The sequence below is a fragment of the Molothrus ater genome, chromosome 15 (assembly GCF_012460135.2).
Source record: "Molothrus ater isolate BHLD 08-10-18 breed brown headed cowbird chromosome 15, BPBGC_Mater_1.1, whole genome shotgun sequence".
Classification (NCBI taxonomy): Eukaryota; Metazoa; Chordata; class Aves; order Passeriformes; family Icteridae; genus Molothrus; species Molothrus ater.
This window is the reverse complement of record NC_050492.2, coordinates 12,893,868-12,908,579: the sequence shown is the minus strand read 5'-3', so window position 1 is coordinate 12,908,579 and position 14,712 is coordinate 12,893,868. Positions and strand designations below refer to the sequence as shown.

General features: G+C 46.0%; 1 protein-coding gene across 3 annotated transcripts in view; it reads right to left on the bottom strand.

The window, feature by feature from the left end:
* Positions 1-3,331: 3,331 nt before the first annotated feature.
* The window catches only part of GRIA1 (glutamate ionotropic receptor AMPA type subunit 1), a 121,343-nt gene continuing 109,962 nt past the window's right edge, over positions 3,332-14,712 (bottom strand). For 2 of the 3 annotated variants that reach the window (XM_036391517.1, XM_036391516.2), the window contains exons 15-16: positions 8,542-8,676; positions 3,332-6,602 (exon numbers count right to left, since the gene is read on the bottom strand). In XM_036391517.1, the coding sequence (XP_036247410.1) occupies positions 6,414-6,602; positions 8,542-8,676 (324 nt within the window). In that variant the 3' untranslated portion in view covers positions 3,332-6,413. Of the gene's footprint in view, positions 6,603-8,541; positions 8,677-14,712 lie in introns of those variants that run through there. The other variant, XR_004981106.2, reaches the window with a different exon arrangement.

The window sequence follows — 14,712 nt, the reverse complement described above, 5'->3', positions numbered from 1 at the left end:
CATGTTGAAATATTAATAATGCAGATTTCAAGGTTACCATCATTGGTTTTGAAGTGAGGAAAGCTGGTCACGCAGTTTGAGCTAATCTGAGGCAATAAACCGGCTTCCCTTTCAAGTTCAGCCTCTTCCTGTCTTTCACATGTGCTCCTGGGAGCAGAGGAATTTAAGTTTTACTTGGTAAAGATGTTGTTAAGTAAGTGAACTGCTCTGTGGGCAGCAGCTTTCAGAGAAGCTGGAACTGTGTGGGCACCTTTTGGGGGCTTGCTGGGTGCTCTGTGCTGTCCTTGCTCCTCTTCCCTTTTCCTGCTGCTTTTCTGGAAATTGGGAGCAGTTTGTTCTAGGGTGTGGCAGTAAGAAGGCAAACTGATTTTGTCTCTGATCCTGTGTGATCCAGTGAGACCCTCCCAGCCTCTGCTGGCCTTGTCCATGGCTTCCTTGGCACAGGGAATGTGCTCTCCCTGGCTGTGCCCCCCTCTTGAGAAGGGGCCTGGGGAAACCTTGCCATTGCTGCCCTGGCCCCAGCATCCTTCATGGAGCAGGCAACAATGGAATGTTGGGCTTTCCCCTCTTTTTCCTGTTTTTATATAAACTTTTTTTTTTTTTCCTATGGGCCAATGGCCTGGCAGACAGGTTGTGTTTAGAGCTCCTGAGACCGAGCTGTGAAATCCTCTGAAATCCTTCCAATGGGAGAACATTGATTTATTACACTGTAACACTGATGGGAACAACACCCTGTACCTTTCATCTGAAAAGTCAGGACTTATAGAACACAACATGCCATTAATTTTGATGCCAGCTCAAACAGGGAAGGAATTACTGCTGAAGGGATCCAGAGAGCATGTTAAACCAGCCCTGGAGAGTAATGAACACACTTTGAGGCTGTTACTTTATACCCCATTGATCCTTAGGAGTAGGAAGGTACTTTGACAGGTAATTTGGGCTATCTCAATATCTGTGTATGTGTGTTAGTGCATGAGGAAGGGGGTGATCACCCTTCTGGGGGTGAGGGCTGCAGTTTCACTGCTCTAGAGGCAGCTCTCCCTTGGCACAGTTCAGCAGGTGAGTTCACTCCATGGAGGGGATTCCCAGATTCCCAGATTTTCTCCTGGCAGCCAGACAGAAATGCCTCTCTGGGAGGAGTGCACTCCAGAAAAAGGGAGATTAGCCCAGGTGCTCTGGGAGCAGCCAGGTAACCCAGCACTTTGCAGGGTTGTGGCTCCACAGAAGGGCTCCTTGCTGCCCAAGGACAGAGTGAGAGGTTATGGGATCATCCAGCCCAGGGTGGAGCTGGATTCACACCTCTGCCCCATCCCAAAGTTAATTTGCTTCCTAAAGCTGGCAGTTTTGAGGGTAATATTGATGTACAAGTGGAGGAGACATGGGGATGGACAGAAGGGAAATGGAAACTGATGCTGAGTGTAGAATCCCAGGGTGGAAATTGTCAGGATTTTGATGGAGTGATCAGTCTCAAGCTACCCCTCTGCTCCTAGGAGAGCCTGTTCTAGGTTCTTGCACACTAAACTCATTCCTCTTGTGGACTCAAACCATCAGGACCAAGTGTCTGGGAAAAAAAGAGCAGCTCTGTAAGAAGGAAGGTGGGGAGGGTGTCATCTTTGTAATGAAGATGGAGCAACAGTGATTTGGGGCTTGCATGGGGGTTTTGCCCCAAAAGCCCTGCCCTCCTGCAGGCTGCTGGGCAGCTGTGCATGGCACTGTGATATCCTGATATCTCTGTTATTTAATTAATGAACTGAGTTTCAGAGATGACAGCACGGGGACTTCAGTCAGCAGTGGGGTACCAAGCCACAAAACCAGCACTGGTGGATGACAAACTGATTTATGCTCACAGCTAACATGAAGGTAACTGGGGTATCTGTGTTTAGGAGGGGCCAGCAGCCACAAAAGCCATCAGAGAACAGGCCACACAGGTCCCCAAAAGGGATTTGGGGTTTAGCTGGTACCTTTACTGGTAGGACCCTGTGTGTTCCCATCCTCAAGGTGGTGCCTAAGCTCTGACATGGCTTAGAAATGTGCACAGAAATGTTCCCCAGGGATCCAGAGCCACATGTGAGACCTGGGTGTCTGACCATGTCATTGGAAACTGAGCAGGAGCCCGTGTTCCCAGTGAAAACTTCCCAGGGGTACCCAGTGGTTTGCAGAACACTTTGATGCACCCCCTGTCCCTTCCCTGAATTTAGATGATTTAAGTTCTCCTTGCACTTGGTGGCAGGTGGGACAAACAAGCCCAGCCAAATCTTTTTGGTGCATCCCAGCTCTGGGTCCTGACCCCACAGCAAAGGAATGGATTGGGTGATGCATCTCTTGCTCTCCTGATGCACTACAGGGTTCAGAGAGGTTTTTTTTTTTTGCTTCAACAACTGCTGAAGAAGGATTCTTGCTGGAGACTTTGGAAGGAATATTTGAGTTTGCCACTAGGAGGAAATTTTGTCCTGTTCATGCTGAGATATAAAGGAATGTTTCTTGTGCATTTTTCCAATCTCACTGGGAACCAAGACTGAACCACTGAGCAAGAAGGGCATTTTGTGGCAGAATCCAAGCCCACAGCACTGGATCCCTTGGGAATTGTGGAAGAACAAACTGGGCTCATCCAGGATAGCCTGCCCTTGGGAAACCTCTCTTTCAGGCCCCAGTGCTTGGGAATCCCTTGCTCTTTGAAGCCTCAGGGTTCACTGGCCCTTCCAAAATTTATTAATTCTGTCCCTTGCTGATTCTGTATTTAAAACTTACCAGTGGGGAAGACACCACCTGTGGGTGCTGGAGATCCTGGTTCTCTAACCTTGGCCTGTGGGATGCCTGGTCCAAAGGCACTTGTGTGCCTCAGCTTTCCCAGATGAGAACTGGGAGTGAGGAGATGGGAAGAGGACTCCTTCCACACCTGTGACACCAAGTGCTCCACAACACCATGACATTAATGAGTGCAGTTTACCTCAGGAGCTGTCAGTATTTGCATAAATGTCCAACACCCTTTAAATCTTTCTCTTTTCCCCTGTCAACAGGCTTTTGGATGAGGAACTTAGCAGGTCAGTTGTGTGAAAACTGAGTGAGAAGATTCTTAAATGTCCAAGCCTCTGAAACAGCATGGGAGCTCCTAGGAAAGCTGATCCTGGCAGGGATTTTTGGACCAGTGCTGGTTCTGAGTTTTCTCTGAGCTGGCCATGTCTTCCCTCTCTGTAAAAACAAGCTAAAATCCTCTAATAGCCCTCCTCAAAAAATAACCCCACAAGACTCCAAACAAAGCAAAATCATTAATTTTGAACCCAATGATTATTTAGTTTCCTGACTCTTGGGTAAATATTAGATAGATTCCCAATTTCAACCTGAAGCAGTTTATTCGGCTGCTGTTCACAAGTCAGACACAGCAAAAATCAAAGAAATCTCTTTTGATTCAGGTTGGGTAATATTGCCTGAGGGGTAACATCATTTTCATTTCCACACATCCAGCACTGGCACAAAACGGCATGGACAGGTATGAGAAATGGATCATGGATCCTTGGTTCTAAAATTCCAGCTGATAGTTTGCTTATTTTTTGTGTAAATAATAATTACCAATAAAAATGTTGCTTCAAAAAAAGAGAATGTGAAAAGAAAAAACACCATTGCATTTGATAAAGCAAAATCCTTTGCAGTACTGCCAAAAGAAAGAAAATAAAAGAAAGAAAGAGAAACCAAAAGAGAGTTAAAACAAATATAGCTGTTAAATAAAAGATCCAGGTACCAAAGAGCAAAATTTAATGAAAGCCAAAACTGTTAAATATGGAATCCTGTTGAGAAAAAATGTCAATGTCTTCAAGAGTTTTACCATTACTCTATTTTTAAGAAAAGTGTAGTAAAAATACATATTACAAGTTTACATTTTCCACGCTTTTGTCCTATTCACCTTTTTTTTTCTTTTTTTTTTTTTTTTCTTTTGTAACCCCTCCACTGATCAAAAGCCTTTCACAGCTGCATCTCACATCTTCATGTCACAGGTGGCCAGTTCTAGCAGAGCTGCTGCTCACGAGACTGCTGTGACCTGCTGCCATGGGGCCCTGCTCCTGGAGGAGGATGGGGCGCTGGTGGGTGCCAGTAGCCTGTTCCCACCACACTGGCCCAGAACACGACAAGAGCTGGGACAGGAGACTCATCTGAGGGCTCTGGACATGGAAAAAAGAGCTGTGCTGATAAGGATGCCTCCACTTGTGCTAGCGTTACACAGAACTGACATTAAAATTAAGAAAAGCAGGTTAAAAAGAATGATAAACAACAGAAAGCGCCCTGAAGTGGTGCTTGGAGTGGCTGTTAACAGAGTTCATGTTCAGTGATGAGAGATGAAGATCACAATGTTCCCAGTTTTGGACAGAGGAAAACATTGGCACAAGACATGCTGTGCCCAGGCTTAGGACCTTGACTCTGACTTGCTGGTCTCCAAATTGTTGCATGACAAGTGGATAAGTGGAGCTGATGCTTCAGACCAGGCTGGTGTTAGAAGTGGTAAATGTATTGCTCTGCACTGTCATACACTAATGGGAACTGGAATTCACACAGTTTCCAGATTCTTCTCATAGACCCATGCCAGTTATTTGCCTGCATCATTGCATCATTTTCTCTTCACCTTCCCTTCTTTCCTGGCTCCTCTCTTGCTATGTTGCAAAAAACAGAAAAGAGTAAAGAAAATGAGAAAAAGCAGCTCAGAATGCTCCAGCAGCAGCTCAGTCCCAGGACAGATATTTGTTGGATTCTGTGAGAACCTTTGAACTTTATTTGCCATAAGTGAGATGAGACCAGGCCAAGTGGGCTCACTGTAGCCCCTGCCCCACAGATCCTCTCCATCACCAGATGTTCTCCTGGGAATCCTTCACTTGAGAATGTCACACCCCTGAGGTCTCTCAGGCCCACCAGGGTGGGAAGCATTTGTCTGTCCATGCCAGAGATTCACAGAATGAACCTTTTGTGTGGTTCTGGAAAACCATCCTTGCTCCCTTGACCTCCAGGCCTGTCGCTGGACCCCCTGGCACAGTGGGTTTGTGCAACACCAAGTTTGGGGTCAGCAGCCTTCTTTCCTGACTTGTGGATGCTTCCCCCTCTCTGAGCAGAGTGGGAATCTGCTACGGTTGGCTTTGTACCCAGACAGGCCCCAGCTTGGTGGGGAGATTGAGTGTGACCAGCACTGATGCTGCTGAATGTCATGGTTGCTTGAATTAAGCTCTTGTATGATCTCCTCCTTGGTTTGCTTCAGCAGCTCCTTCCAGGAATCCATTCTGGCCAGCTACCTACGAAATGTCCCTCTGAGTTAGGAAAGAATGGCCATAAAGGGATTTCAGAGCAGGAGGGCAGGGTGGTCCCTGTTGCAGCCCATGACTTGTAGCACGTTGCGCTGGTTGATTGGCAGCTGTCTAGAACTGGAGATGGCCTGTTCCTGGCCCAAGGTGGTTCCCTTATGTGACCACCAGAAAGGGAGCACACACAGAAGCTAAGCAATGAAGAAATGGTTCACAATTGCTTATTAGCCCCCAATAACCCGGGCAGGAGAGTCACATGTGAGGGGAATAAATACCACATTTACTTTCCCTCTTCAGCAGCCGACCATGATCTTAGACCAACCCTCTGCTCCAGTCTGCCACTCTCCACTCCAGGCATGTGATTTTCCTCTTGAATCACCATTCATCATCTCTGGAAGAATTACTGCTTTGTCCTCACGCTACCTGGGCTTTCCAAACTCACCCATCACTTCTCCCCCTGTAAAACAGCCTTGTGTTTGTGTTCAGGTTTCTTCCTGCATCAAGTCCTTCGTGCTGCAGGGAGAGCTGGGGGCAGCTCTGTCTGCCTTGCTGAGATAACTCCACAGCCCAAGTTCACCACAGAACAACAAAGGCAGAACCACAATGGACAAAAGAGGTCAATGCTGACGGCCTGCACTGAGTTCAGCTTGCCACAGATTGGTCTTTCCTTTTTTGCCTTTAGCAGCTCAGACGTTGTGGTTTGCATCCCAAACTAAGCCAGATTGAAGGACTGAGCAGGGAAGGGGGAAAGGGCTGATGTTACCCTGACACCACAGGAATTAGTAAGAAAAAATATATATATTGCACACACTAAGACTTATTAACAACCAAGTTAAAACAAAATGGCATAGTCCTCATTAGTGTTCCAGTGGTTCTTTGATCAGGGATGGTTCACGAGTCTGTAAAATCCCATTACACTCTCCTTATTGCAGTACAGACCTGTTTCTGTTCTCCTGCCAGTGGATCTGTTTGCAAATAAAAAGGGAAATTTATTCGATTTCCTTGAGAAGATCCTTCCAATTGTCCCTTCTGTCATCGTCGTTTGTCTTGTTGGTGTTGGGTATGTTTTTTGGCTCTGGAGAGGTGGAGTTGGGCTGCCCCTGCTCCCACCCAGGAAATGGGTCAAAAGGCCAATTATAATCCCGTAGCTCCCAGGGACATGCCAGTGCTGTGGCTCATGCATGGGATTGTCTGCATGGATTTGGGGAAATCGTGGCTGACCACACGTCCATTTTCTCCACTGCCTCCTGCTGCAGCCGGCCTGGGAAGGGTTGATGTCCGTATGGCTTCGTTGATTGATTGCTGTGGGATTAAACAAAAACCCTTTTTAGGAAAGACGGGGGGGTCTCCCCCTGTCCTTTGCAATGTTGAAGAAATTACAATATTAACCAGTGTTGTCTTTCTGTAACTGTTCTCCCCTTCCCTGTCTCCATTCAGACTCTCACTTTCTGCATGTCCCCACTGCATCTGCTCTGTTCATTCACACCTCTTCTACATGCAAAATTAAATGTTTCAGCAGTATTTTGGGGTATAAAGCATCAGTGCCATATGCCAAAAACCTCTTCAAACTCTACAACATAAGAACAGTCATCCTGGATCTGAGCAGAGGTATTTTACACACTTCCCCCATAGAGATGCTATTGCTACTCCAGGACTGTTATGCACGGTGGACTCTGATTCACTGCAAACATATGTTTAACTTTCCTCATGTGACAACTTCAGCATGTGCCTGTGTTTTTGTCTACAGTGATGACTGAGGTAACTAGGAAATGCAAGCCTAATTCAGGAAACCAAATTTCATCTTCCTGTTCCAGATACATCCAAAACATTCGCTTTCAGAGATCTAAGGAAACGACCTGCTTAGAACAATTTAACTAAAAGATAAAGCAAATTTGGTTTATTTGCATTCAAGCTATCTCCAGGGGCACCACTATTCTTTCTGGACTGTGATATTCAGGTGAAGAATTATCCCTAACAGATAAATCTGGAATAGCTATTGAGCTATTGCATTCTGACACTTCTCTTGCAGTGCATTTGTACCATACCTAGCTTTACAGTGGGCACAAATTATAATCTAATGTTTGTAGTTCCATGGACACTATTTGTTCATATTATTTTACCCCTGTGCTCAAGGTAGCTCTAATTGCCTGTGGAATTTCCTGGACCTCAATGGGAAAAGAGCTGTAGCACATTTTCAGTGCATTAGAAATGTTATTATTGCTGACAAAACACTGAGAGTGTTGTGAAATGGCGACATAAAACCCAAAGAAGCAGTTGCTTATTTTCCTTTTGATTCTGGGTGAGTTTCAGTGAAATAAAAACCTATTTGGATTTTTTAAAACTCACTGTGTGCTTCATAGTTCCATAAAAAATTCCATGCTCATGGGAGACGTCAAGAACACAAGGGATGTGTCACACATCCCTCTGCCTCCCCTAACACCAAGGTATCTGTGTAAGGGATTGCCCAGATATACTTGCTCCACAGGTGCTGCCTTAAATGTCTATCTCCAAGGCTCTCAAATCTAATCCACTCCTGACACAACACTCAGAAATTCAGGCACACCAGAATTTAGGGCTGAAACAGATCTCCTGGGCTGTAGGAAATATGCTTCTGCAAGACCATGACAGGGTGGAGTTTAAAAAACCATTACGGAGACATTGGAGGCCAATTTCTCTCAAAGAGGATCCATAATTCTGGGATTTGGAGGCCCACATCATCCATTCCAGGGCAACAATGCTCTGAGCATGTATTGGTGTTGTCAGCCTGGAAATGGTGCCAGCAGGGTGCCAGCAAAGGGAACAACAGGATGTGAATCATTACTGCACTCTCCCAGTTTTATCTTACTGTTAGGAGCCTGGGTTTGGGGATTTTTCCATATTGCAGCACTGGCTGTATCACACCAGCCCCAGCACACTTCATCCATGCTGCGCACACATTGCCATAGCCTGTCTTCATCAATTTAAAGGAATTTCAATGTGTTTCTGTTGCTGCTTGTGCTGTGCTTTTGCTCTGTGTCTGGATTTTGAATTAGCATTCTGCCACATGTCTGATCTTGCATCAGCTCCCCATGACAGCCCATTTGACCCTCTCTCAGCTTCCTCAGATGGTCCTATTCCTTTCTAGCAAGCTGAGTGACACAGTCACTTCATTATCCCTATGTCTTGGCTTTCCACTCATGGTCTGCATCCGTCTCTGAAGGCAGCTTTGGAGCCCGGGGAGGATCAGAGAGGAGGTGTGAAAGGCCGTGGAATGGGTTGCCACCTTCATCCGCTTTGATTCACTTCTGGACTTGTAACAAAACTCGATTAAGGCAACCAGCATGGCGAGTCCGAGCCCACCGATGAGGATATAGAAAACCCCCGCCACATTGCTGAGGCTCAGCGCGCTCGTCTTGTCCTGGAAGAAACAGGAGAAGGGAGGGAAAGGGGGGCACACGGGAAAGGAGAACAGCGAAATTAATATGGGATTGCTCTGGGAAGGATGCTGCACAACATAGCAGTACTGGCATTACATCATCTTCCTCTTTAAATGAACAAGTGACATTTCTAAGAGCGTTTTTTCAATTTTTAATTCGGTGTCTAGTAAATCTAACGTTTCCCTCACACAAACAAATAAACATTTCCTCAGCAATGTGACTCTCGGTAAAGGTTTGGGATCTCTGTTTTTCAATCAGCTAACTTAAATGCTTGTTTTATCCAAAATGTCTAGTTTGAATTATTGATTAAAGGAGGAAAAAAAATTGAAGTTTTCCTCCTCTGTGACATTTGCTCATCCCTGATGTCTTGCCTGAAATAACCTGTTCTCTTGGAAATGCTCATTCCTTCATTCCTAGATTGTTTCCCCCGCAAAATCTGTTGCTGAGCAACACATTGAAGTGGATGAGCTTTTTTTCCTTTTTTTTTCTCTTTCTTTTCGATTCTGGGGTTGAGGTGACACCTGAGCTGTCCTCAGAAACTCATTTGATTTCTATGTAATAAGGCAGTTATTTCATATGCAATCAAGGCCTGTTGATGCATGTCTAAGCTAATTATTTGGTTGGCAATAAATAGGGCTATTAATGAGCCACAACTTTTAGTCAGCAGCCACATTCTGATTTTACAATTGCCTAATGAATCGTCACGGCTCTCTGGGGAAGAGACAGAGCTCAGAAAGACTCATTTCACTGCGAGGGAAACCAAGTTCCCACATCTAACCCTGATGTCACCCCCTGCAGCTTTCAAAACCTTCTCCTCCACGATGACCAGGTTGAGTTGGGGTGTGAGGATAATCTGGGCAGCAACAGGATCCCAAACTTGGCTCAGCTCCTGTTTCTAGGACAGGCTTTCTCTGCAGCGAACCAGACAGAGTCCCCTGCTCCATGCTTGCTGCTGCTCTGCAATTTTCACTCCATACCTATTTGACAGCACAGATCCCCCAGGGCCAGCCCAACAGCTCAGTGCAGATCTGCTGGGGCCACCAGAGTCTGAGCAGCATTGACAGCCCTGCTCTGTGGACGTGGGAGGGAAATTGCACAGGGCTCGTTTGAGATGTAGCCACACATTTAAAGGAGAGCGCTGGTGCCTGTGGAAGTGTCTGTCTGCAGCTGGCAAGGAAGCCTCTGCACAGCTCTTGGTGTTCCTCTCTGCTGCTCCATGGACACGTGGACCAGTGGGTGGCACAGCCTGTTCCTTGCCCTTGTAGGACAGTTGATTCTTGGCAGGTTTTACAAGAAGCAACCCACAGTTTTGGGGAAGGGAGGGGATTCAGGAATCAGAAAAGGATACTGGAGTGATGTCGAAAGGGTCCAAACTGGAACTTCAACATGAGCATGGAAGGTTTCACTGCAGGGCAGTCTGCCTGATACTGGGATACTCTTTCAGGCAAGTATGTTTTTGCAAAGGACTGTGTCTTTTTCTGTATTAGGGTTTGATAACAAAAAAGTCAACCCTCAAGGCATGAAAACATCTCCATTTTCACAATTAAAAAAAACCCTCCTGTAACAGAAGAGAATATTATTTTTTTCTTTTTTAATTACAAGAAAAGTGGGTTCCAGTCAAGAATGGTAAAAAGATATTTTTTCTTCCTTTTCTCCTTCATCTACACATCTTCCAGTGGGTCATTGCATGGACCCACTGCCCATGCAAGCTGCCAAGCTTCTTCCCAGCTGGAGCTCCCACTGTGGGCTCTGGTACCATGGGGAGCAACTTTCCATCCTGAACCCTCTGCTGAAAGATGCAAAGGTTGTTATGGGGCCATCCCTGCTGAGTTTCAGTTGCTGGAAAAAACTCCACGAGTGGCCTCATTTTCTGTGCTTTGCTGATTGATCACTTTGACAAGGGACTCGTTGTGGTCACCATGTGCTGGTGGAAAGATTGGGTTTCTCTCTTGTATAACCTTTGCACTGGTCAGGTTTTGAGCTTGATGCTTCCTGTGTGCTTTCTGTAATGAGAGATTTCTGCAAATATCCTCTTAATTTCTGCAGTTTCAATATTTGAAAGATTATTTCTCTGGTCATTTTCTAATCTGCCTCCATGCAGTTTTTCCCCCAGGCTTGACTGTATATTTGTTCAGTCATCTCTTCTCTGCAGATTGTTGGGTGTACTTTTAAGCACCAGTTGGGAAATGCTGGGAGTTTTTTAGTGGAGATGTAGAAAAGCAGAGCAATTACTCAGAGGGAAGTGTGTTACAACATATCAGGTACTTTGTCCTTTAAAATTCAGTCTGAAGGAGCTGCCCCAGCTTCAGGGAGGGGTAAAGAGACTAAATGGGGGCTGCCCTTCTCAGCATCCTAATCTTTTAGCCTGGCTTCTTAATGAAATGTGGCTGATTAGCACATACTCTCTGCTCAGAGGGAAGAATGGGGACAGGGATGCAGGTGGAGCAGCCTGTTTATCTGTGTATTACTAATGATTGTCAGCCTAATCTTGATCTAACAGTAGGGTAGAAATCGCCACAATATCAGGAATGTCCAAGCTTTGTGCAAAAGGATGATACTCTAGACAAGAGAAAACCCATTGATGCTCTCCTTCAAATAAATGGATCAGTGCAATCCATACTATAGTCTTTGACTTGCAGCCAAAGATCCTTAGGAAATCTGCCTTCCTTGGCTCTGTTGGGCATGGGAATACACAAATTCCAGGGTTTATTTGCCATGATATTTATTTCCTCCCCCAGTTTGGGGTTCATGGTCCAATGAGGCACCTCCTCAGCTGGCTGCAGTGGCAGAGCAGTCTGGCAGCCAGGAAAGGCTGTTGGTTCTTAATTCCCACTCTCCTCCTCATGCCAGCAGCAAAACAACCAGTAAGAGAGAGGAGATGACCCAAAGCAGTTTCCTGCACCACTACTACAATTCATTTTGGAGCTGTAATGTTTTTCTTACATTTACTTTGCAGTAGCATTATTATTGTTATTACTCTTATTACTGCTGTTCCTATTATTACTCTGACACTCTGGGTGAACTGAACATTATCTTATCCAAAAGGCAAAGAAAAGCATTGAGAGACACAGTGGTGGGCAAAGATACAGGGAAAGAAAAAGCAGCCTGAGTTTCACTTCTGCTTCCTTAGTAAGGTTTCTCCCAAGGAGCCAAAGGCAGATTCCTGGGGCACTGAGGAATGCTGAACTGCAGGAGCATGGCTGATGGCACAGCCTGCTGCTATGAACAGGCTGAGAAGTGAAACTGCTCCTGTGGTGATGCTTGACTTCTTGCAAATCCTCCTTTTAATATCCTTTTTCTTCCTTCCCTCTCCCAGCAGGACATGCAGGATGTTCTTTGGGCAGCAGTGACATCTCCTTGCTCCCATCAGCTGCAGGACCTGACCCACATGAAGGGTCAAAGGCCCTGAGTGCCCCACTGAGGCTCTGCTTGCTGTTTCCATGCATGATCCTGTCCCAGTAATGCTCATAATAACAAAAAGCCCCAAATTATTCTATGTGCTTGAGAGGACACTCCCCTCCTCTCTGCTCAGGCTCTGTGACTCCAGATGCTCTCCTGCAGAGCTGCCCATCACTGAACCAGCTTGTTAGTGGGAGTGTAAATGTCACTGCTCGTCTCCTGCAGCAGCAGAGCCCTGACGTGGGGGGAAGATTGGCAGGTGAAAAGAGAAAGAAAAACCCATCTTCCCCAAAGAAAAACCCATCTTCCCAGCCTTGTTGCTGCAGCAACCAGGCACCTTCCTGTCTGTTACTCTCAAACGTGGCACCGTGTCCATCACCCCCTTTCTCATTATTTAATCCTCCTTGGCTGACAGGCATCAGGCCAAATTTGCTGAGTTTCCCAGCAGGGCTGGTCCCTTCTGTCACCCAGTGTGAGCAGAGCCCATTGGCAGCACAGGGTGATGGCACCTTGAGTTGTTGCAGTCTCCAAAAGATGAATTGTCCTTAGAGAAGGTGGCAGCTCCAGAAGCTGAGCTTTTACCCCAAAAGCTGGGCAGACTTTGGTGGGGTAAGGCCTGAAGCTCAGCAATGAAGGACAGCACTGGCCATTGCCTCAGAGTGCTGCCAGGGATGTGCAGGAGCAATGGATGGGGCTGCTCAGCATAAAACACCTTTGATTTGAAAATCTGCCAATTTCCTGCAAAGCCAGGGCAAGGCACTAGCAGAATTTGTTCCGTTTTTGGGGTGGGTTTTTTTGTGTTTTTGTTTTTGTTTTGTTTGTTTGGTTGGTTTTTTTTGTTTTTGTTTGTTTTGTTTTGTTTTTATTTTAACAAAACTGAAATTCTTGCACTGAGAAGAGGGTTGGGAAATGTGTGTCTTTGATAAAGGTCTTTTAATTTGCATGACACACCTGGGTGTCCCTGAAAGCCGCTTTCCATCCTGGTCTAGGAAAAACCTTCCTTTCTCCCAATGCCTTGCAAAAGCCTCAGGGATCATATCCATCTGCCACAAAATTTAGAGTCTACCTTGTCATTACATTTCAACAACACAAGGCATCCCTTGCAAGCCCATTTCATAGCCTGCAAAAAGTCCATCCTGTGCTTGTTTTCAAAATCAGGTTCTTCTAGGGAAGTGCCTTTTACAGTGTCTCTGTCTCTCCTGCTGTGGCAAGCAGAGGGGACTCAGAAAAGCTCAGGAACTGGTGGATGGTTTCTAGCTATGTGCAGTGCTGGAGGTGAGTGTGGATGGAAAATCCCTGGGTCCATGTGAAGTTGTGGCTGCTGCGTGTTCACAGTGGGGACAAGAGCAGCAGGGACATTGCTGCCCAGTGCAGGATACTGCCTGGGCTGTCCCACTGTCTGGCAATGCAGCTGGGGCCATGGATTCAATGTCCAGCACCTCGTGGGATGCCATGACATGCCAAAATATTCAGCAAAGCAGGAGTGTTTGCCTCAGGAGTTTGAGCTCAGATCCACTAATCTATCTACTTTTTCTTCACAGGAATTTCTCTGGATAGAAAACTTGGTGGGCAATATATAGGTAAACAGATTAAAACCAGGATGCACAGAAATCAGTACAGGCATGGAACATCATCTGAGACCAATGAAAATAAGCCTGGGAAACAGCAGAAGTTTTGCTAAGCTCTGGCTAAAAACCTTGGAACCTTGGGCACAAACCTTACATCCAGCTGGGCCCTCACCTCTCTTCATAAGCACTCATAATTCTGAAAATCCCCCAACTGCAAACTAAGCTAAGCTCAAAGTAGACAGAAATGGGAAGGTTTTATCATGCCTGTGTGAGGAAAAATACGAAATAGCCTCCAACCTCTCCAACTTAGCTGTGGACTTTGGCTGTTGAGGAAAGGTGAGTGTTCCAGCCTGTACTGGAGGGATCTGTGCCCACCATGGGCAGGATGGGGGAAGCTGGGCTTGTGATCAACCCTGCCTGCCCTGCCTCATTCCTGGACCACGGGCACCATGGAAAAAAGAGGGGGATAGTCATGCAGCAGCTGGGCAGCTCATCTTGTTTACAGTAGGTGCAAAAGAGCCAAAGAGACAAAAATGGATGATAGAACTTGGGTGGGCAATAGGTAGGCATGTTTCCCTGGCTGCAGTTGTAAGAACAAGTGAGCAATGCAATTTCTTGGTCTTTCTGTAGGTAGGAGAGGGGTCAGGTGAAGTTTATGTTGACTTCTCTGATGTTTCATGTCACACTTCTGTTGCAGACATGGTGCAGACGCTGAGCAAGGACTAGAGAGGAGATCCTTTTGTGTAACAGCCAGGATTCTTCACTGTGATCTTCCACTCCCAGAAAAAGTGGTGTAAGGTTTGCCTACTGATTTTACACATGGAGTTTCAAGCAGCTCTCATGACTTCAGGATCCAATCTCATTTATTCACATGTGATTCACATGTGTGTGATGGTGTTTTCCAAGCACATGTAAATAACATGTGATCATTATTGAGGTCATATAATCCACATAAACCCATGTGTCCTAAACCTTCTCTTTCTGTCCCTATTGGTTACCCTATGGTGTGGAATGAAGCCCTACTTCTTCTTGGTATTTTTTCCCAACAGA